Source organism: Grus americana, chromosome 4, assembly GCF_028858705.1.
Source record: "Grus americana isolate bGruAme1 chromosome 4, bGruAme1.mat, whole genome shotgun sequence".
In the NCBI taxonomy this organism is placed as follows: domain Eukaryota; kingdom Metazoa; phylum Chordata; class Aves; order Gruiformes; family Gruidae; genus Grus; species Grus americana.
Window position 1 is genome coordinate 35,372,321 of NC_072855.1, and position 21,687 is coordinate 35,394,007.

Here is a 21,687-nt window from a genome sequence, read left to right on the forward strand (position 1 = left end):
TTTTTAATTCTCTGTTCTCTAAACCTAGAACTTTTTTGGTGTTATTTGGACTTCAAGAATCTGGGTGGATGTAGTTAGTAGTTGCTGGAAATTTGATGGAGTTATGAAAAAGGAATACAGGCTGGAATAAGTCTCTTGAAATTCAACTGTGTAAGGCCATGCAGATAAGGGAAGCAGTTTGAAAACTGCCTGTTCCGAGGCAGCGTGCAGATACTTCTGATCTTCATTCAGATATGATGCCCTTGATTTAATGGGAGCCTGGCCTGAACAAAGGTGGGAAGATGGAGTCCATCGTGCATAAATATGTGCTTGCCCACGCATGTTTGTATTTTATTAGAAATTTTGCACAACTCAATATGGTATATTTGTGCAGCTGTGTCTTAATCGAGTGCTAATTGACTTATTTTGTACAGATACTGAGAATGTTATTGCAGGTACAGACTTGCATATGGGCTTCTATACGTAGGGGTAAATGTTGTATGCATTTATGTATATAGTCAGTTAGAACATCTATTTTGGCTATCTTATATGAAGCCATGTCAAACACTTTGTGAGATAATAGGTCCACTAAGAATAAAACTCTGAATTTCTTGAAATTACAATGATGAAATATTTGTAGTCAGTTTTCTCATTGTCTTCCTTTCCTCCCCCTTTAGTTTCTCTATGCTGAAATTCAGGAAGGTAGCTCTTGAAAAAATACAAATAAAGCATCACTTTGTTTGAATAAAAGATGTGACAGTATAACATATTGTTTGCCTGTTAGCTTGTATAAATCATGAAATATCCTTGGAATTACTTCTGGTATATGGGGGGGGGAATACAAGAATGGAAAATGTGATTGTAATTACTATTGTCATTCTATATTTATGTAAACGAACTAAACCAAATGTGCAGATTTGATAACCATTGTCTTTGTTTCACATGTACGACACCAATAATTAATTTGGGGTAACGTATTGCTTTCGACTATTGCTGACTGAAATCATCTGGCCCTTTGCCTTGAGACTTGGAATTGGCAATGAGTCCTTGGAACCGCTTACACCTGGGGCAGTGGCTCTGATGTTTGCCAATGTTAACAACTGCTTAATGCGTATCCTGCAAGACCTGTGGCCAGAGGGCTCTGCTATTTCGGGGGAATATTGGAATGAGCGAAGAAATACCAGGAGCTCACTTCTCTTGCAGACATGGGTTAAAGATGTCTCTCAGGCTCAAATTACTGCTATCATAGGAAATACTTTCTACTAATAGGTTGCAGGCCTTCCTTAAGCATAATTTTATAAAACTCCCTGTCACAGGACACAGATATAAAAAACGTTAGGGCCTCTATTGTAGTTGTGGTTCTTCTTGACTTCAGTGGGGCCCTGTATGAAATTTCACTAATATCAAATATGAAAATTAAAAGAATTACTATATTGAAGGGCAGAAAAATAGTCTACTTGAATATAATCAGGAAGAACGTTTATTAACTGGTTTTTACAACTATGATAGAGTTGCTAAAAAGCTAAGTTATGGAAAAGCTACCTTCTAATAATAACAGAGTATTTATAAAGACAGAATGACAGTTCCAACTGAGAGAGGAGCAATGAGTAAGAAAAGAAAGGAGTCACACAAGATCCAGAAGAAAGGTTTTTTCCACTCCTGGTTGTTCAGAATGATGATTTTAGATTTCTTGTTGTTCCCTTGGGATGTTATTGGGTTTCAGACATATATTTTTCTGTCTTCCGTTAGCTAAAAACAAAGAGGCAGGAGGGAGAACAAGGATGTTCCACGAAAATAAAAAAAAAAAAATTATGCCATCCTTAGTAATTTTGTTTCTTGAGCTTAAAGGATCCAAAAGATTGAACAAAAGCACTTCATCAGCTGATCAAACATAAGCTTAGTTTATGAATGGTGTCTTTCTAATGCTTACAATGAAATGATTTTACAGTGCATTATTGATTAATATTACTCTGGAATGCTTAATCCTTCATCTTGATTACTTGTTTGTTTTTACTAATTAGCTATAATTAAGCAGTCTTTCAGGTAACAGAATGTATATATTTCCCTAGTGGATTAAGTACTAAATATTGCTTTCTTTACTTATTTTGTGTGAGGTTCATTGTTGTTTAAAGCTTGTGAAATTTTATGTATTCTGCTAATCTGCAAAACTTGCAAATTTACATGTTCCTGCAGCAGTTCCCTAACTGCATGCTTATTTTCATGTATGTTTGATGTATCTCACACTGCGATATGTTGCATGTGCTTGCTCCCTTTGTCTGGGGCTGCTGTCTGTATTGTTTTGTGCTTCCAGATAGCGGTGGGTGTGCTCGCAAACGTGCTGCAATGTCTGTCACATTAACAGCTGTGAAGAGAGTTCAGAGTTCTCCAAACCTATTGGCCTCAGGTATAACGGCTAACCAGTGAGATCCTACTCCTGAATGGCTTTTCTATAGTGTTACGCATTCCTGCAATATTACTCTGCAAGGAGGAGAAGGGTAACCGTATTTTCTATCCTGCTGACAGGTCTGTTACTTCTACAATGCTCTTTAAAAAGTAGACTTAATTTCTCTCTGCCTATGCTTAGTAGCCATTAATGAAAAAAATTAGGAAGACTTAAGAAAAAATAGTTATTAATTTTGCCTTTGAGATATATATTTTGGGTCTCACATCTCCTGTTTTTTTCGAGATAATATGCCATGAAAAGTAGGTTTTGTTTATTACAAACTTTGTTTATTGCAACTTGCTTTAAACACTCTTCTCAAAGGAAAAGAATCTGAATGTTTTTGTAAAATGATTGTCAGAAGCCAGATTAAATTTAAAAATATGATTTATTAAGCATGTTTTCCTAAAAATATTTAAAATTATAAAAACATGCAGAATATTCAGTAGACAGGCAGAACTGCTTCTTAGCAATATTCATGTCTGGTATTGCAAAATTAAATCTTAATGGGTATCAGTTGCTCAGGTTCACTGGTGAGTTAAGTAGTTGTAGATATAAATAGAATCGTGAGTGATGTAGACTAATTTACACCAATCCGAACATGCAGCATTCACACCAAACAACTATAAAAGCTGAATAAAGAATGAGACAGAAAATAATTGCAAGATAGTCTTTGTTTTGTAGATCTTTTCAAATATAAGACTAATCCCTAGGAATAAGAACAGTTAGAATTTATGAAGCAAATTAAAAATTTGGTTGCAACTCTTTGTAAGGGTAGTGGAAGGGTTATTTGGATTACTGTGCATATGTAAATTTAAGAAAACATTGGGTTCTTCTTAGCAACCTTCTAACAATTTTTTATCATTTAAGCATGCAATACAGGTCTCTGAATGTCTTGCTTTATTGCACTCAATTAGTAATGAGTTCTCTTAGCACTATAATTATTGGACATTAAAAATATTTTTGTTTAGAGATGTCATAATTCTAGTTTCTTTAGGAGAAAAAACACTAATGTATCTACAAGTAATCCAAAAAACCACCAGAATTTCAAATCTGTTCTGTGCTGGCATTATATATGTATCAGTTTCTGTGTTTTGCTTTGAAGTGATGAAGAAAGCATCACACATTCTGGTGTGAAGGGGGAGAGAAAATCCTGACAGAATCTGTAGGCGTCCTTCTTAGTTTTGAATTAAACCTTTCCAGCTCATTTTAAAGGAATGATATTTCTTTTGATACCTAGATTTTAGGTGGTAGTATATGACAGTATTTATTGGGGGAAAAAAAACCCACAGCAAATGTTTGTTCATTATTTGCCGTCTGAAATAGCAGTGATTAACTCCTAGCACACTATAACCTTCTGTAGAACTTGTGCAATAAACATTGCTCAGTTACCTATGATCCAATATTCTGGGGTGTGCTTAGGTAAGAGGAGGGAATTAGGTAACTGAACAAAAAGACTCCTACATATTTTTTGTTATGTCATCATGTTTTTATTTCTTTACACAAATTAATACTGGATGTTTCTTTTTCAGGGTCTGATTCTCAGTCTCCAGATTCAGGTAAATAAAACGCTGTGTTATTTATGCATCAGTGTAATACAATGTAAGTGGATGAATTATAACAATCTTCCATTTATTTTATTTCATTACTCCATACATCCACATTCTTTAAGGAAAGCACCACTGAAATTGTAATAATAATTGCAAGTGGCTAAGACCTCAAATTCAGATCTTATTTGGGAAACAGTGTATGTTGTCAGAAAATGAATTGTGTGGGAGAATGCAAAATGCTTATTTGCCACCTTTAGCTTCAGTGGCACTTGCTATTTCATTTTTAGTCCCTTACTCAGGATTGCAAGCTCTGCCCACCCCACTTAGCAGCCTGCTCACATAATGTGTTACTTTTCCCAGCCTTTTACAATATTTTGTCTTCAAATCTGTAACTTGTTGAGGCAGGGATAGTATCTCCCTCTGTGTTTGGACAATGCCTTGATGGCTTTTCAGCTCTGAGGATAGAGACAAAACATGGTTGGTTGGATGGAAAATCAAGGTGTCATTCAGATTTGGAAATAAGATACATTATTGGAACAACTAATTGGGTGTTCTGGTGAAATTTGGTGAAACCAACTAACTTTACATGAGCTGGGATGTTTTTCAAAATCTGACGCAGCTGTGAAGTTCAAGAACCTGATCTGCGAAAGTAGTTCAGCCTGCTTTATACAAGGGCTGAAGCACCAACATCTCAAAAGGACTCACAAGGTTAAAATCCATAATCTGTGTGAATATTGTGGGCGGATATCAAACTGCTGCCAGCAGTATTGTTGATGCTCGAGTTATCTAAATTTTAAAGATAAATATTTTGTAAAGTGGCGGCTTTAGCCCTGTTCTTATAACTTCCATGGTGATAACAGCAGCAATGTCAGTTGTGTAGTAGCTAAACTTTTCCACAGTTTGTTTAATAGCTGGGTTGCTATGATGATAGCGGTATAGAGATCTACTAATAAAAAAATGGTTTGATTCTTCTTTCCTTACAAAAGCTTGGAGATCTTACAATGATGGAAGTAGAGAGACACTGAATGGAGATGCTAGCAGTTCATCTCTTACAGCAAAAGGTTTTAGGAGTGTGCGGCCAAATCTACAGGATAAAAGATCACCAACTCAGGTAAAACGGATCACACCAAGTTTCATGCTTTGGCATTTGTGTCTGGGTTATTCCTGGGGCATAATGTATATAGATGGCATACCCCTATGGAACATTGTCCTGATGTCTTACCGATAGTGTGAAGTACCTGTTCATATGGGTCGTTACAGACTGGTTTACTCCATAGATAAAGTATACTTCACACAAGATGCATGCCTTCAGGTTAATTACCAGAAATTGCTTTCAATGAACAAGACAGCCAGCTAAATAAAAGTAGGTCACACATAAATAAAAGCTTTCTAGGAGTGTTCCCAGACTTCAAAGAATATTTATTAATATTTTACGCTCTGAGAAATGCATCGGTCATCAAAATAATATCTGAGGATAAAGGTTTATTAATTATAAGATAGACAATGTTTCTGCCTGTTTTGCAGAACGATTTAATTAGAGCACACTAAAAAAAAAAAAAAAAAGACTTGACTTGGAAACATATTCATCTGTCCAAAAAAGATCAACATACCAATGTCAATACTGTCTCTGTTACTATTGTAATTCAAAGGTTTAAGAGGCTCAGTGTGTTTTATGTATGTCTGTTACCTGTGAATAATAGCTTGTTACCTGAGATCATGGAGTACATTCTGGAGATTACTTACATATCTGAACAATTTCACAGTAATAATTCTTATTCAGTGTAATAATTGTTTTTTTAAAAGAAAATGGATTTATTGCGGGCTCCCTTCTGACCCCAGTTCACTCTGAGCAAATGGAACATCTGGCTTTCTAAACACAAGCTGTACAGCCCGGCATGGCAAAAGGTGGTGGGAACCTGACCAATTCAATTGTCCATTGAATTGAGCAATGTTGGGATGCAGCCCCTTAAGTTGCTAGTTCCTTTACTTAAAAATAAAAGTCAAACTGAGTTATATCTCCTGCTAACATTTACTTTCTTTCTGTTTCTTCTTCAATGTTATTTTGCTGTGTGTGGATGCTTTTGGCAAATAAGGCACCTCTGCCACCCCCTAGAAAAGAAAGTTTTCGGAAAGCAAGAGTAACTAATCACAAGAACGAAATTAATCTCCAGGCAGTAACAACTGGTCCAGCCAAACGCCTTCCCACAGATATTGCCTATTACACTAATGAGAAGTCTGTCCAGAAGACAATGTCTTCTCAAACATCTAACACAAGTGTGTCCTATGCACAAAAAATCATTAAACCACTGACCTCGATCTCCAGTGCAGGCACAAGCACAGTAGCTGGTATTAGTACTGCTCTCCATCAAGGCCAAAGGCAACAGTCTCAAAAACGTAGGGTATCTACCCTGAAATTAACCCGGACACGTGACCCAGCGAGTAGCATTCAGTGTAATACACCACAACAGCTCAAGCCTGTTGAAGTGCCAGTATTTCCACAAAGGCCTGTCTCACCTGCCTGTAACCCCGTGCCTGAGATACACACAGCATCTCTTTCCATTCAGATAGCTCCCATCCCTGACAATAAAGCAGAGCCTGAAATCCAAGAACATCCACCTAGTACTTCTCCAGACACTTCAAAGATGTCTTCAAAGGATTTGGGACAAAAGTCTACAGTTCTTCCTTCTTCACAGGCTGCAGAATACCATGTGGTATATTTAATTTTTCCACCTTTTATTTTAGATCATTCCTGAATCACTTAATAACCCTCTGTTTAGCGATACTTACATTATCAAAATTAGACCTTGTATTTTCTGGGTAAAACTACCTGTGACATGGATCAAAACAGATCTGAACAAAACCTGAAGTTTTTCGAAGTGTATTAAAAAAAAAAAAGAAATTAACCCAGCTGAGCTGGAAGGTAGACTTCTTTGTTCCTCTGTGAGTACTTTATGGAGTGCAAATGCACAACAGGAAATTAGTGAATTGTAGGTGATGCATCTACTTAAGTGGCTCTTCCTAGAGGTGTTGCATTAAAGCGTTATGTTGCCGTAGGTGCTGGAAGGATCAAATATGGATAGAAGAGGGTTGGGTTGGGGGGCTTCTACAAATGCAGCTCTGCCAGTTTGCTAGGGCCACCAAAAAATATATTTTCTCAGTTGATGCTTTCTGCAAGACTAGTCACTGCTTTCTCCTGTGTGTCCTGTACAATGGCACTTTTTAAAGAAAATGGATTCATAAAATCTTTTGTCAGCCACCTCTACATGAAGCACAAGGCACTGAACTTTTAAGTCCCTCTGTTTCCCTTATACCCTGTGCCTACTGAGGTGAAAATTCTTTGCTAGGAGAAATGGGAGTATCAGGCACAGAGTATAGGACCAGAGGAGTCTGAGTAGGGTTTATCGCCATTCAGAAAGTTACCAAGTCAAATAAAACAAGCCTGGGAGCAGTAATAAAGCAGCAGCGAATACATACTAGGCAAAAGGAGAGCTCTGAATAAACTTATTTCTACTGTACTTTACCTAGTCATGTTAAGATTTTTCTATTTAAAAAGTTAATTATTCTAATGTATCTACCAATATACCGGCTTATCTGAGTTTGAAAGCCCTTCAGTTGGAGGTAGGGATTGCTATAGGTCTAGGCACATCTGCCTCAAAGCTTTGTCTGAGCAAGGATCCCATCATGGTGAATTTGTGTTCATCTAGTTCTGCTGAAATCGGTGCGGGCTACTCTGAAGTGAATACAGCACAATCTTAAAGTCCATTGACAGCCCCATTCTTGTCAGTAATAGTAACACATCTGCTCTCTGACTGTGGTTCTTTCAGAGCATCAGATTCAACCAGTATATCTGCATAAGCTACAGGGTAGTTTTACAAGCTGTAATATGTCAATTCCTCCCTTCAGCTGCCAAGCAAAAATTTTGATCAGAATAAAGCTCTCTGAAATCGTATGGTGACAATTTGCAATGCTCCTTTTGAAGTCACTCCATTAACAAATGGGTCCGCAGAAGAATTAATCACATTTATCCATCTCAAGATTAGAGACAAAACTATCATCTTAAACCCTTTGACTAGGCTACATATAATTTAGAACATTTTGAGAAAAACAAGTTGCTTTACCCTTGAGAAAAACCAGCTTGCTACTTAGTAATTTTTGTCAAGTAGAACAGGTCAGTTCAAACAAGAGCCACAGGAAAGAAATCATGTCAGAAACAGTAACAAAGGCTGAGCAAGAGCTTTTTCTGGTAGATAGGGTAAGTATGAAGGTTATAGGAGGGGCAGGCTTGCAAGCCTTTTAAATATGGGCATCAAGGGATACTGTCAGACAGTAGAAGAGGTGTAGGTGTGGCCAATACGTCTTATGCATCTATGTTTTCTTTTCACTGTTCAGCCTGTTAGCAATATGATGCATTATATATGCTCAGATAAAGCAAAGTGTTCTCTCAAATGGAAAGTAGTTTTATGACAGCTAAGAATCAGGGGAAATACCTTTTTTTATCATCCAGAACAATAATCAAACTCTAATCAGAATGACTAAAAATAATTTATCTTCTAACTACTTTTTTTTTTTTTTTAGAATTTTAAAAGTCAAAAATGCATTTTGCAATTTCTTTTTATTTTAGAATCTGTTTTAATTTCACTATGAGCTGACAAAAGTCAGAAAAGGAGCTATGACTTGTTTGGCAATTCTACACTTTTCTGCCTTTTCCTTGGTTTCAGTGTGTGGGAAGAATGATCAGAAATTTGGCAGCTGGGTTTCTTTGAATAAAATGATAAAAATTTCAGTTGATCATAGGGATCATTAAGGAATGTAGCCAGCTTTTCAAACTGTATCCATTTATTGAACTCTTGCCTGAAAAATTCAGCTGACATTCTCCCTGATGTTCAACTTTGAAATAAATTCTGAACATTAGTATGAGGAGGTGTATCTGGCATCACAATTGAGTCAGAGCTAGTGGGTTTTTCTAGCTCTGTGTAAAAATACACACCTAAAACTAGAGTACAAATCAGCGTGAGGTGGTGTAAAATTCTGCATCAGGTGAGGTCCCAAAGCCAAGATGCCGTGGGCTACAGTTAGAAATAAAGGCTACAGCTGTATGTCCAGAAAGATTTATTTTCTCTCTCAAATCTCTGGTTGAAATCTTGGAACTAACTATTGCAAAAATTATGATCCCCTTTAGTGCTATATCTCATGGTATTTGCAAAGTTCATAATTTCTCACACAGAGGCAAGTTAACTTTCAGTATACTATGCATGATAGTACTTTCATTTTGAAAATTGTTTTAAATTTGCAAGCTCTACAGGACTTTGTACAATGGTTAAAATACTTTTGTATATGCAGATCATAGTTTTTTATGTTAAGCTATATCTAGGGATATAGCTCTAGGGATGCTCTCAGAGTATAGATTAGGCCCACCAGCAATGTTCAAAGCTGCCACAGAAACTCTTAAAAGCCAAATACATTTAGGAAGGCACTGTAAAAACAAACAGCTCAAATTGAGGTAAGATTGGCCAATCATCACTTCTTAAGAGGTGGTGAATGAGAAATAATGTGCATGTGTGGGTATCTATGTGTGTAGAGTACATGTAGAACTATATTATGTCACAAAGTATGGAAAAATACAGCCAAGAGAGAGCTTGTAAGGTCCAAGTTCAGGCACAACAATTTTGCAGTATTCTTTAATGTATTTGCACTTCATCTTAGAGTTTATCTGCTGAAACTTTAGGAACAAGCAGAAGTGTGGTATGACTCATGAAGCGACATTTTGTAAACACTCCTACTCAGAGAAAGGTTAAACCCCTTAAAAGTATATATGGAAAGAGAAGCATTCAAGTTACTCAATATTAGGGGTTTTTTACATTATTACAGTCTCAGGAGATGTTGCTGCTCTGTACCATACTGCAGATATGAGAGAAACAACCTAATCTATTTCAACAGAGAAATTAGTATTTGTCAGTATGAGATGAAGGAGGTAAATTCTGTTGTCCAGATTTCTTGTAAGCAAAAGTTCTAAACTTTATAAAGAATTCCGAGCTGCACCTTAGTATTTTTATATTCATTTTGTTCCTGGGTTCATAAGTGTCCTCTTGTTCTAGATACTGCTCTCTAAAACTGAGGATGCAAAACATTTGTCCTGTTTGCTTGAATTCCATGGATGAGTGAACACTTCGTTTAGTCCTGGTATCCCGGAGGAATAAAAACTATTATACTAGGTGCTTATGAAATTGTTTCTTTTGCCAGCCTTATACCTGTAGACAAGTGAATCAAGGAAAATAAGCTTGGAATTCAAAAAACTCTGAATCAGTTTATCTAATACAGACATTACTGTTTGTTGGGTATTGACAACGTATTGAGTGATGCAGAAGGGTAAGGAGACAGGTTTCAATGTTTTGGGGACAGATGGCAAGCAAAGAAAATCAAGCACGTAATTTTCATTTTAAGTATCACTAGTGTGGTTTTGCATGAGGGCTGAACTCCACCTCCTTATACTGAGTTTAGAATGAGAGGGCTAAGTAGTAAAAACGGGCATAGGAATATAACTTGCAGCATCATTTTGGAGATTTTGACATGAGCTTTTAACAATTAAAAATAGAGGTATTTTTACCCATTTGTGCAAGCGTATGGGTGTAATTTGATTGTTGACTACTAAACTCTACTATATATTAACCAAATGAGTTTATTCACTTATCTCTGAGTCTCCTTATCTGTGTCTTGACTGTTGAAGCAAGGCCAGCACTTTGGTGTCATTGGTAATCTCACACCACTCCCCACAGATCTTGCGTTAAAATGATAGATGGCTGGTTTAAAACCCATACTAGGGTCACCTGTCTACCTCATGTGAATTGGGCAGAAACTGTATTCTTCAGGCCTGACATTTTACTATTTGATGGAAGGTGAACATTTCCAAGGACCAGCAGAAAGCTGTGCTTGAGACCTTCAATTTACTTCAAGACTGTGTTGACATTTATTTCTCTCTCTCAAGCATTGCTCCACAACCCAAGATAATTATGTAGTCTAACTAGTTTTTCATCATTCTAATTGATTAAGTATTTGTTTGGCATTTAGTCCCCCTGACTTCTGCTAGCGTTTCTTGTGCTATAACAATAACAAACCTAATCTGAAGCACGCTGAATGGAACTGGTATTAAAAGTTTTCTGGAATGCATTCTGCCTTATCCTTCTCGTATTTTTCACAGTGATGAAAAACATGGGTTTGTAGTAGCCAAACATATCTGTTTAGAATTTATCAACTATCCATGTTGAGAGAGATAGTTTTTTAAATTATTTAATCAGTTTTTTAAAATAATGCTGGTTTAAATCACCATTTCAGCCACTCTTTCCCAGAGTGATTGTTGCACCTATGACAGAATTCTAGAACCAGGCAGAATGTTCAAGTTTTACTCTACAAAGCTGAGAAACTTCATGTAGGGAATCAGTACCTAGAATTGTTGCATTCCTTCTACCCGCATTGTAAGAATGATAACTTTATATTCTTCTTAAGAATTTGGCTTGATGAAATCAGCTGTTATTTGCCAAACACAATTAACTTAATTCTTTAAGAATTCAATTTCACTAGCTCTCTGGATGCACCCTGACTATCTGTTCCTGTGTTGTCCATCCCTTCTTTTCTCAAGCATGCAGGAAATCTGTCAAAGCCAGGAGGCTTACGAGGTTTCTTAACTCTCCAAAATTTCCTGTTGCTTTAACAATTTAGAAATCAATTTACATATTTTGGCTCAGTCATATGTTATTTTTCTGAGAGGATATCTGGTCTCAAGAACTTCAGAGCTTCGTATTGGCTGTGCCTCATAGTTGCATTGTGATCTCCTGGTTTGTGTTTTTTGCTGGAGATCTTGAATTATGACATGGATGATGTTCATCATGAATGATGGATCTGTCTTCCCTTTATGTGTGAGGTGAAATTACTGTTTCTTGTATGTCTGTAAATGCACACATCTTAACACCCCGATATACTATGCTGTATAACCAGCTGTTTCACATCTGCATATGATTGCGTTTCATAAAGTTATTTTAATAGTATTCCGTTATTCTTTTGAAGCTTCCATTGGCAAATTAGTTATTTCTAAAAAGTCATATCTCCTTTTACAGTCAGGCACTCTAGTATTGATTTTCAGATTTACTCGATGGAAAGATTGTTTTGTGGGGTATTTTTTCAATTGTAGATTTGAAACATTGCTGTGAATAAGATTTGGATTTTACGCTGTTTAACTAAGTTTCTTCACTGTTTTAACTGCAGATTTTAACAGCAGCTTCTGGCTATTTTTGTGTACCCCAGAGGTCCAGTAATGCTGAAGAGTTCTTTTGAACCATTTGGAACAAGTGATGGATAACTGTTCACATGCATAAGATTCTTTTCTGAAATGCTTATTCATAGGGATGGTCCCACTGACCTCTGTAAGGTTATTTGTGTAAATTCTAGTTGATCTCAGCAAGAATTACAGAACTGGACCCCTAGTGACCTCTCATAAGTAGCACAGTCTGGGTTGTGTTCCAAGTCTTCCATAAGGGCTTTAGAAGATATTTTCAGATTTTGGATTAAAATGCCATTTTGGCATTTTAATCTGATGGCTTAAAACATTTTTGAATGATTAAAGACATCTGCATATTCTGAGCATAGGAAATAACCATAATATTTATTGGTAACAATGTGATATCTATGACTAAATGTTGTTTTTTTTAGTAGTAATTACTGCATATGGTATCTTACTGTCCTCTATTTTACAAAAATTTAAAATCCCAAACGCACTTTCCCTGCAGCTATTCCAGGGTTCCTCAGTCCTATCAAAAGTGAAACCATTAGTGCTGAAGTAGGCGGTATTTTGACATACTTCAGGAACTGATTGGAAGTTTGTGGCTAATAGGCAGTTGAGAAGGATCTGCGCAGCTGTTTAACAAAGATTTGATGCCAACATGCTTTTCATGTATCTTTAATTAAAAAAGAAGTTGCAGGTGCAAAAAGCCAGTTTCAGGACTAGTTTAAACCCAGTGTCCTGTGACTGATTTGAAATAACAGAACACAAAGCTCATACATTGTGGGACAGTTTCCAGAAGCGCTCTCATGAGGACTTTCCCTTATACTTTTAAGGAATTATGCCAAAGCCAAACAACTAGTGTGTTTTGTTTCAGTACGAAGTCATCCCTGTCCTGTTGTTGTGCTCCCAATCTTTGTTGTTCCTCAGATTTATACTAGTTACCCTCACAATCCTTGTGTCCTCTAATGTTGAAAAGACTCCTATGTGTACACCTTATCCAGTAGGCTGACAGGGTGCTTCCAGGGTGCTTGGAAATTCTAAGATCATCCAAACATTTTTAGTAGCGAGGCAGTGGAGATGATGTATTCAGTCACAAGAGGTAAAAAAAGTCCACAACCTACTGCTTGCAGGTCATATGAACATTCAATGTTAGTGGTTCCATTTAGCTTACAGTCCTGCCCCTCTGTGTAGTACAATTAATTTCAAAATGATACCTGTCCTTTCACAAAAAAGCAATCGACATTTACAGAGATCAGACTTGCAGATCCTTTTTTCCTTTTCCAAACAAAACGAACGTGATGTTCTCTGGCCTCATATTTATGTAAAGTATAAATAGTGTGAACCTTCTCGATGCACAACTGAGACCATTAATATATGCAGTATACTATGAATATTCATCCCCAGCACACTATGGTTTCTGGCATTGCTTCCACTAGTATTTGATGCATTCATTTCTGTCATGTTTTCCTACTTTAATATAGAGCGTGGTTGATTTATTTCCTAATCCATGTGAATGTGAACTTCCTAGGGCTGCTGAAAAACTTACACTTTTGTAATTCTCCTACACACAGCAAGAGGCAAAGGGAAAAGTTTTTTATTCATTTGGTAATCTGTTTCTTTTCTTATTTTTTTTTTTCCTCAAATCTCAGCTTGGAAACCAGAAAGTAACTGCCCCTGTGATGGAGGTAAATGCTTCACAGACACACAGACAAACAGCAACAGAAGCTTCTCCACTGCCTCTTCCTCCTCCTGTGGTACCAGTTAACAGAGCCTCTTTCTCACCAGACAGTGGCACCCATCTAGTACCATATTCTTTGGCAACGCTTGATGATTTTTTGCCTTCACGCTTTTATAAAACCCCAGCCCTTTCACAATTTTCATATAAGTGCCCATACCTAGCTTCTGAAAGTATTATCCACAGGAACGAAACAGCCTCTGTAAGCACAGATTCTGCCATGAGTGAGTGCTCCTCCCGCACAGTGAGTGAGTCCTCCACAGCCATTCTAGATGAGCTGCAGACTTGTAGCTATGATACTACTGACTGCTCTGAAACACCTTCCCCAACCTTGAGCCAGATGTCTGCTGTGTCAGATGGCACCACCTTAACCAACACTGCTGCCACCTCTCATGTAATTATCCTTCCTTTTTTCCTCCTCCATTTTGTTCAAACAGGTTGTCAAAGGGGAAAAGAATTCAAACTTGTCTGTTATCCCATTACACAGACAAGTATTCTGTTAGTAGTTTTCTGTGTTCACAGTCTGACAGTATGTTTTGCAACAGTTGTTTAAAAAAAAATCATTGGCTTAGCAGATTTGGTAATAGGAAAATAATACTAAGTTGTTGCACAGTTGTATGGTCAGCTAAGGTGTATCACTTTGCTTAAATGAAAAATTCAATAAATATCTGTTCCAAATGCATTAAAAGGAAGTGGTATGTAGAGTTTGAAGAGATTTGTTTAAAATATTGTTAGCAACATACAGGTTTATGGAGTTTGTAGGCTCTGGGCTACCACTGGTTTTGGTTTATATTGAGATACACATTTCAATAATATAACTTGTAAATTCATAGTAAATGTCGGCAATATTTAACACAGTTTTTTCCCCAGCCATGACCACTGACTGCACGGAATTGTTTTTCTCTCCTTTAACTAATCTTTTCCTCTCCTAAGCACAGTTTCTTACAGGAGTGAACTTCATAAATAATCTTGTAGTACCCAGGTGTCCTGTTACTTTTCTCTTGGTTAAGTCAGGGGGAAAAAACAGTGTCCAATTGGATATTTTATACGTACATTCACTTTTCTGTACCTTAGTATGGTCATATATGGATAGAAAGAAGATAGGGAATTTGGGTCAAATCCAGATCACTTCTGATTTCTTTTGAGATTATCTGCATGATTAAAATGAGCCAGAACAAAACCTTCATTTAAATTGAGCAATTCATTGCTGAATTACAAAACCGAGATGTTCCGAGACCAAAGTTTTTACTGGGTCACGACAGTGTTCAAACTTTGTACAAATACTTCAGCATGCTATCATTTTCAAGTCTGAAAAGAACAAACAGTGTATATATTTTTAAAGTTTCATGTATATTTTATGAAAAGTATTTTGAGCCCAAATTTGCACATGGTCACCTGGAAAGTAAACGATCTGTTGTCAGTGCTCTGGATGCTGTTAAAAAAAAAAAAAAAAAAAAGGCCTGTAAAAGCTGTCATTTCTAACTCTTGTAACACAGTTCTGAAACTTTTTTTTTTTTTAAGACTTAGTACTGTGAATCTGCATACAGCCGAGTAGTTGTAACCAAAGATTCCATAATCGATATGACTGGTACTTGTAAATAAGGCACAATCACTGCATGACTGTTTACTAACTATGGAAAGCACACAGCTAACTGTATTTGTTTTCTTTGAGCACCATTTTTGTAAGCTAAAGTGAACAGTCCTTCCTCCTTCCATTTTTTGGTAGTCTCCCTGTAGAGGGGTATGATATGGTCAGGTCTGACAATCGCTGCTTCTTAGACATGACAGGTATGAGCATAACAGTTATTCACCATTAGTGGACAAAGAGAAAGCATGAGTCTCCTACCAAAGGACAAAAATCCCCAAACAGTCCTAAGAGCCCTGCAGAAATTAAACTGCTGGCAAGACCCACCTCTGCAGTGCAGAAAAGTCTTTGTCCCCTATCCTCTATAGAGGAGGGCCAGATGACTATAAATGTATCCCCAAAATGAGAAAATGATGGGGAAGCTGGTGGCACACACAACATCTGCTGCTATAGACTCTACTCCTGTAATGATCTTCATTCTCAAAGGAGAGTCCTGTTGGTTTTATATAGATAGTTTTATAGATAAAAACTGCTGAGGAAACATAAAAGTAATACAGCATTGTGCCATCCAGCACCGTGCCTGCATAAGACAGAACCACTCTTTCAAAGACATTATGTCAACATTGGGGATGTTTGTTTATTCTTGAAGTCCGTAGTGAGAGCTTAGGCAAAAAGGTTTTACAGCGGATCTTCTGAGAAGGAAAAAACAGCATTAGGAAGAGCTGAATCAACAAGTTTGTGAAATATTCCAGGCAAAAGGCAGAGCTAAACGTAAGACTTGTGGTCAGTTGACCATACTTTTAGTCACAGATTACAGTTTATTTGAAAACTTGAAGTATGAGAATTGTAATTCTTATTTGGGCTTATGCTAGAATTGGAGTTATGATCAGAGCTTTGGAAACTATTTTTTCTGATTCTATTCCAGTTATGAACACTTCCCTTATAAAGTAGTTTTCATAGGTTCTTTTTTAAATGTTGTTTAAAATTGTCTAATCTAATGGAAACTTGGAAATGGAAGTACACATTAGATTTTTGCCTTTTCCAAAGTTCAGGGACTGTCTCGAGCTTCAAGAATTGTCCCTGAGTATTTCAGCCTAATTCAGTGTCTTGAGGCCAGGGGCTGCTCTGCAGCATCGCTGCACAAAACTGCTCAGACATCTCTAATGGGACCTCTTTCCCTTTGCTGCCTGTCTCAGCAGAAAGTTAGAAAGCAGCTCCAGTCCCAAATAGATGCTTTTCTTTGCTCTGATTCAGAAGTTGAGAGAGGTTCCCCTTCTGATGCTCAGGCAAATTAAAGTTTAAACTTCGTACCTAGGAAGAATTTTTGCAAGAGTTTAATTACCTAGCAGCAGAAGTAGGTGGCTCTGCCAGTAGTGGAGCATAGGTAAAGTATACCAGAGGAAAAAAAAAAAAATAAATGGAGGAGCCTAGGGAAATGAACAGCATGAAAGAAATGAGGGTTATCTTCCCACAGCTGGAAAATAGGTGCATTTTGGTGAAGTAGGTAGTTATTTTCTGTATCGTTACCTAGGAAACTAAAAGGTCTAATTCATGAATAGGAATCTTAAAGATTTCACTTCCTTGTAAAAACTGGGAACAAACTCTGTCACCTGGAACTAAAGCATCACATTCTCACATTGAAATATCAATAGCTCCTAAATGACTCCATGGGCAGGGAAAGGCCCTTGGAACTTGAAACTTCACAAAACTATCCTTTATAGCTAACACTCTCATCAGTGCAAGAAGTATCAGATAAACAAATGCAATAGCCACCTTCACAGAAACTTTCCTTAGAGAAAGTTACTGGGAACCAAGAAATTATGGCTGAGCTGATGTCCTCTCTAAAACCTTTAGAAGCAAACCTAAAAATGTTATATATAGACATGCCACATATACGTTTATGACTGATGTCCATCAGCTACTTGTGTGGATCCTTTTTTCATAATATTGCGTACTACTTAGTCTATGAACCTTACTGTCTAATCCAGCTATTTGGTAATGCCCATCACAGGAGTATCTTAATTTTTGTTACCAAAATTCATAGGAGTAGCTTTCCAGTCTACAAAGAACTCGCACAAGTTCTGCTCCTCTCTGCAGAGAAACAAAAGCCATAGTAAGAAGGTGTAAGGTTCTGGACATAGTTGCACCCTGCTTTCTCTAGAAACAGTCTTTCCCAGAAAGACAGCATGCAGAAACAGAGAATGGGTGAACCCCTGAAGTAGGGTAGAGATGGCTGGCCTCATCTAGGAACCTCACCTGAAAACATGGCTTCGTACCTCCTGAAATGCTTTCTTTGGGCTCTTGTAGCTTTTGTATTCTTATAGTTGCAAGTTCTTTAAGAGGGAGTGGTGTGAGAAAAGCCAACTTAGTTTACATTTTACTTCTTTATTAAGAGAGGAAACATTTAAACACAGAAGTTTTAATGGAGACATCACCACAACACAACTTTTTCAACTCAATTCTGAAAACAGGCATCCTTAAAAATGTCAAACCCCTGAATGCATCTAGGAGTTCACATGATGTCTGCATAGGAGGCAGAATTTGTTTTGCGCTCAGCTGTTGGAGGCCAAGGAGTTAAAAATTTCAAATCAAATCAGTAGTCTCCAAAATACAAACATATACAAGAGGTCGTGAACCATTTCATTTTTAAATGTAAAAATAATATGCCTTTAAATATGGTTTTTATTTATGATTTTCTGCTTCAAATGGTTTCATGTTTTACATTTACAGCATGTTTTAGTTCTTTTGTTATATAAAATTGAGCAAAGTTTGTAGCACTTCTGATTTTGTTCAGATTTAAAGAAGAGTTCTGCATTAAAAGAGATGTTACAGAGAGCTTCCCTCCCTTTTTTGCTGAAATATTCACTACCCTCCCATTTCATTCGATGCTTTCTCAGTTTCTCTGTTTTGATCCTTGCAATACTCCCCATAAAAGTGCTACAGCCCAGATGTGGGGATTCTAAACCTGGGGTCAGGGAAGCAGATTGTTTCAGAAGTACCTCTTGTGACTAAAGCCTAAATGGCTTGTGATGCAGCTATGCTGCCAGTTTCCTTAGCTTTCCCATTTTATTGATTTGATTTTGTTCTGTTGTTTTGTGGTTGTGGGGTTTTTTTATGGTTGCTATTTATTTTTATTGTGATAGATTACATATCAGCATCCCATAGTCACTCCAGCTGGCTTCCATTTTTTAAAGAATTTTTGGCTAACTCTCTTTAGCTAGTCTTAATGAGACTTTTCCCTTCGCTCTGCACAGAAGTTCCCAGTAATATCAATAGGGCTTGAGCATGTGCATTAAGGGACTATGTCTCTTGGAGTGATCTGTGGCAGGCAGCCTTTGTCACACAGTGAGAGGAACTTTTACTGCTATCTTCATTTTATATTGCTGTCAGACCTCTGCGGACCTTGTTTGTGCTATCTTCGTTACCTTGACGGTGGTCTTTCTGTCACCTTCCCATGACTTCAGCATGCCTCACAGACAGCACGTACGAGGGGAGAAGGGGGGAGGTACAAGGTATATAAGGAACATGTTCTGTCTCCCTTGCGATGAGTTTTGTATTTCAGTGAATGCAGATGCCATTACAGCTAGGTACCTGACAACTGGTAATTGTTGTGTGGATGACAGTCTTGCATCACTCTTTGTTTGGGATGGCAGTTGGAGAGCTTTGTGTGTAGTTTAATGGGATATTGTTTTGTTTCTCTCAGGCTCAGATCACAGTGAATGGGAACTCTGGCACTGCTGCCAGCCCAGTGAGTCACTTTCAAAGGCCTTTTTCCCCTTCTTCAGCTTACCCTCCACCAACTTCGCTCAATTCGAACATTGTTATCATGCAGCATGGCAGGATGATGGGTAAGCCTCGCACAGAATGTTTGCTTTATACATTACGCAACATATTCCAATTCACGTGGCAAAGATTGCAAACAATTGCAGAGTACTTCTATAATGAAGGTATTGTCTATTCATCTACCTTGGGCAGTAAATGCAAAAAAATAATAGCATTTATTGTTAGATACAGTAGTGATCCTGAACTGGAGTTACTGTTAAGTGTTATTACGTGTGTGTGTGTGAGAGTGATCTCTTGCCACCTTTCTAGTAGCTTTGCTGTGGAAAGACCACGTATCAGAATGACTCAACCTGTGCAGCCCCTTTAGGTTTTGCCGCCTTTAAGAAACCATGGGCCAACTTTGTACGTTGGTTCTCCCCACAACTTCCGTAATCTTCAGTAGCAATACTGCCGACAAGGGGTGGGGCTCTGGAATTTTAAACACCTGAAGACATGCTAATCTTTAATTTGTTCATGTATTTTCTGTAAGGCATTGTTAATTTTTATTTTTTTAAATACACGATCAGCCTTAGAAAGGTGTTTTGCCAGTATAATCCAATTTTGCCAATACAATCATTTGCTTGCTGCTTTTTCTACCAGTGTTTTGCATATTCAGATAAGACTATACATGCAAAATAATTTAAACATAATGCTGGAGTTTACTTTTTTGTTGTGCATGCAGGGACATTAGGTGACAGTTCTCACCCTGAGACTTACAGGTTAGACAAACACTGCTATCCCTCTCCTAGTTCTAAGTACAAAAACTATACATGGGCTTCCAGTTTGCTGAGCTAGAGGCCTGTCAATTCTGGTTTGGATATACCTGAAATAGGTATTTTCCTGTGACTTTTACTCTTGTATGAATCTGAAGTTCTGTGTTCCACAGTAACAGCCTGATTTAAGTCTCCTTGCTCATGTAAAAATCCCACTGACGGCCTCAGTTTGAGGCCTACAAAGAATGAAGGATCAAATCCAAAATATTTTCTAAATTTAACATGCATTTTGGGAAGAAGGCCTAAATATTCAGACATTTGCCACACAGAGTTGCCCCTCACCATATATGTGTAGCACTGAATTATTTACAGGATTTCGAACTTGAGTAAATAGCTGAAACAGCTATGCTAAATCCAGCTCTCTGCAGTAGGAGCAGAAATATTCAAATTAAAATTAGAGCTTTTAGTCACCAGAGCTCCCTTTGCTGATTTATATTACAATTCAAATATTTTGCTTCAGAAGAATCAACAGATGTTAATGTTACACAACCACAATTGTAATCTTCACTAGTAGTGTTAGAATATTTATTTTTACTTTCTACATTCATTTATTTTGTGATGGAATTGTCTCACAAACACTATACCTGCTCTTGCAAAAAAAGATGCTCTGTCATAGCAGCCCACTAATTTACTGAAGCATGCTGCCTCAAGAAGTAGGGCTCTTTTTCCTGCATGCACAAGAGAAGTACATCATCTGCAGCAGTACAAATTTTCACATGACATATCCTAGCAGTGAGGTGGTTTTGGTTGAATAATTGACTCTGTTAGTGGGAAATGGTAATAGTGATGTATCAATTTCATTAATTATAAAGGAAGATTTGGGGACGGGTAGAAATATTGCGAGTCACCACAGACCAGTAACAGCCTCCGCAGTTCACCTGAAGTACTGTAGGTGGATCATCGGATTGCTCTATGGATGCGAAGTTACTGACGTTCATTTTTATGGATTATATGTAGAGGCACTGAAACATACCAACGTAACTTTAAGGGGTGAAAATTGTACATCCAAATTTGTTTTTTTAAAAATATTAATGCATCAAAACTTAATGTTTCTAAACACATATCACACAAGTCTTTGGAGGGCTGTTTGGATTCTGTTGCTGTGCTTACAGAAGAGTAATTTTCTATACTTGGCTAGATTGGGGGGGGAAGAAGTTTTGAAATTATATCACTAGTTTCAAAGACTGACAGGAAAGGTGCAAGAGTTTGATTTATAGGAAAAAGGCTGCTGCCACTATTTCTCAATAGATTTTTGCTGGGGTTGTGGGGTTTTTTCCTTTTTTTTTTTTTTTTTTTTTGTAAGTAAGATGCTGTGAAAACGTGCCTCTAAGAAGATGTGAGTTGAATAGCCTGTCTAGTCCTTAAATTTCTGTTAATTTAACATTAAGTAGGGCAAAGCCCCAGCTAAAATGGTATTTTTTTAAGTGTTGTATATGTATGCGGTTAAGATTGTCAGTCTTTGTATAGCATACTGAAATGGGGAAGCGTGTTATAACTGCCAAGTATAATTATTGTATTGTTATACAATACT

The 21,687-nt window shown here is 37.3% G+C and overlaps 1 protein-coding gene across 13 annotated transcripts in view; it reads left to right on the forward strand.

Moving 5' to 3' along the window:
- SORBS2 (sorbin and SH3 domain containing 2) overlaps positions 1-21,687 on the forward strand; it is a 169,244-nt gene that overhangs the window by 89,700 nt on the left and 57,857 nt on the right. For 7 of the 13 annotated variants that reach the window (XM_054824383.1, XM_054824384.1, XM_054824387.1 and 4 more), the window contains 6 exons: positions 2,291-2,383; positions 3,952-3,978; positions 4,956-5,080; positions 6,063-6,680; positions 13,891-14,370; positions 19,265-19,409. In XM_054824383.1, the coding sequence (XP_054680358.1) occupies positions 2,291-2,383; positions 3,952-3,978; positions 4,956-5,080; positions 6,063-6,680; positions 13,891-14,370; positions 19,265-19,409 (1,488 nt within the window). Of the gene's footprint in view, positions 1-2,290; positions 2,384-3,951; positions 3,979-4,955; positions 5,081-6,062; positions 6,681-13,890; positions 14,371-19,264; positions 19,410-21,687 lie in introns of those variants that run through there. The other 6 variants (XM_054824386.1, XM_054824393.1, XM_054824394.1 and 3 more) reach the window with 2 other exon arrangements.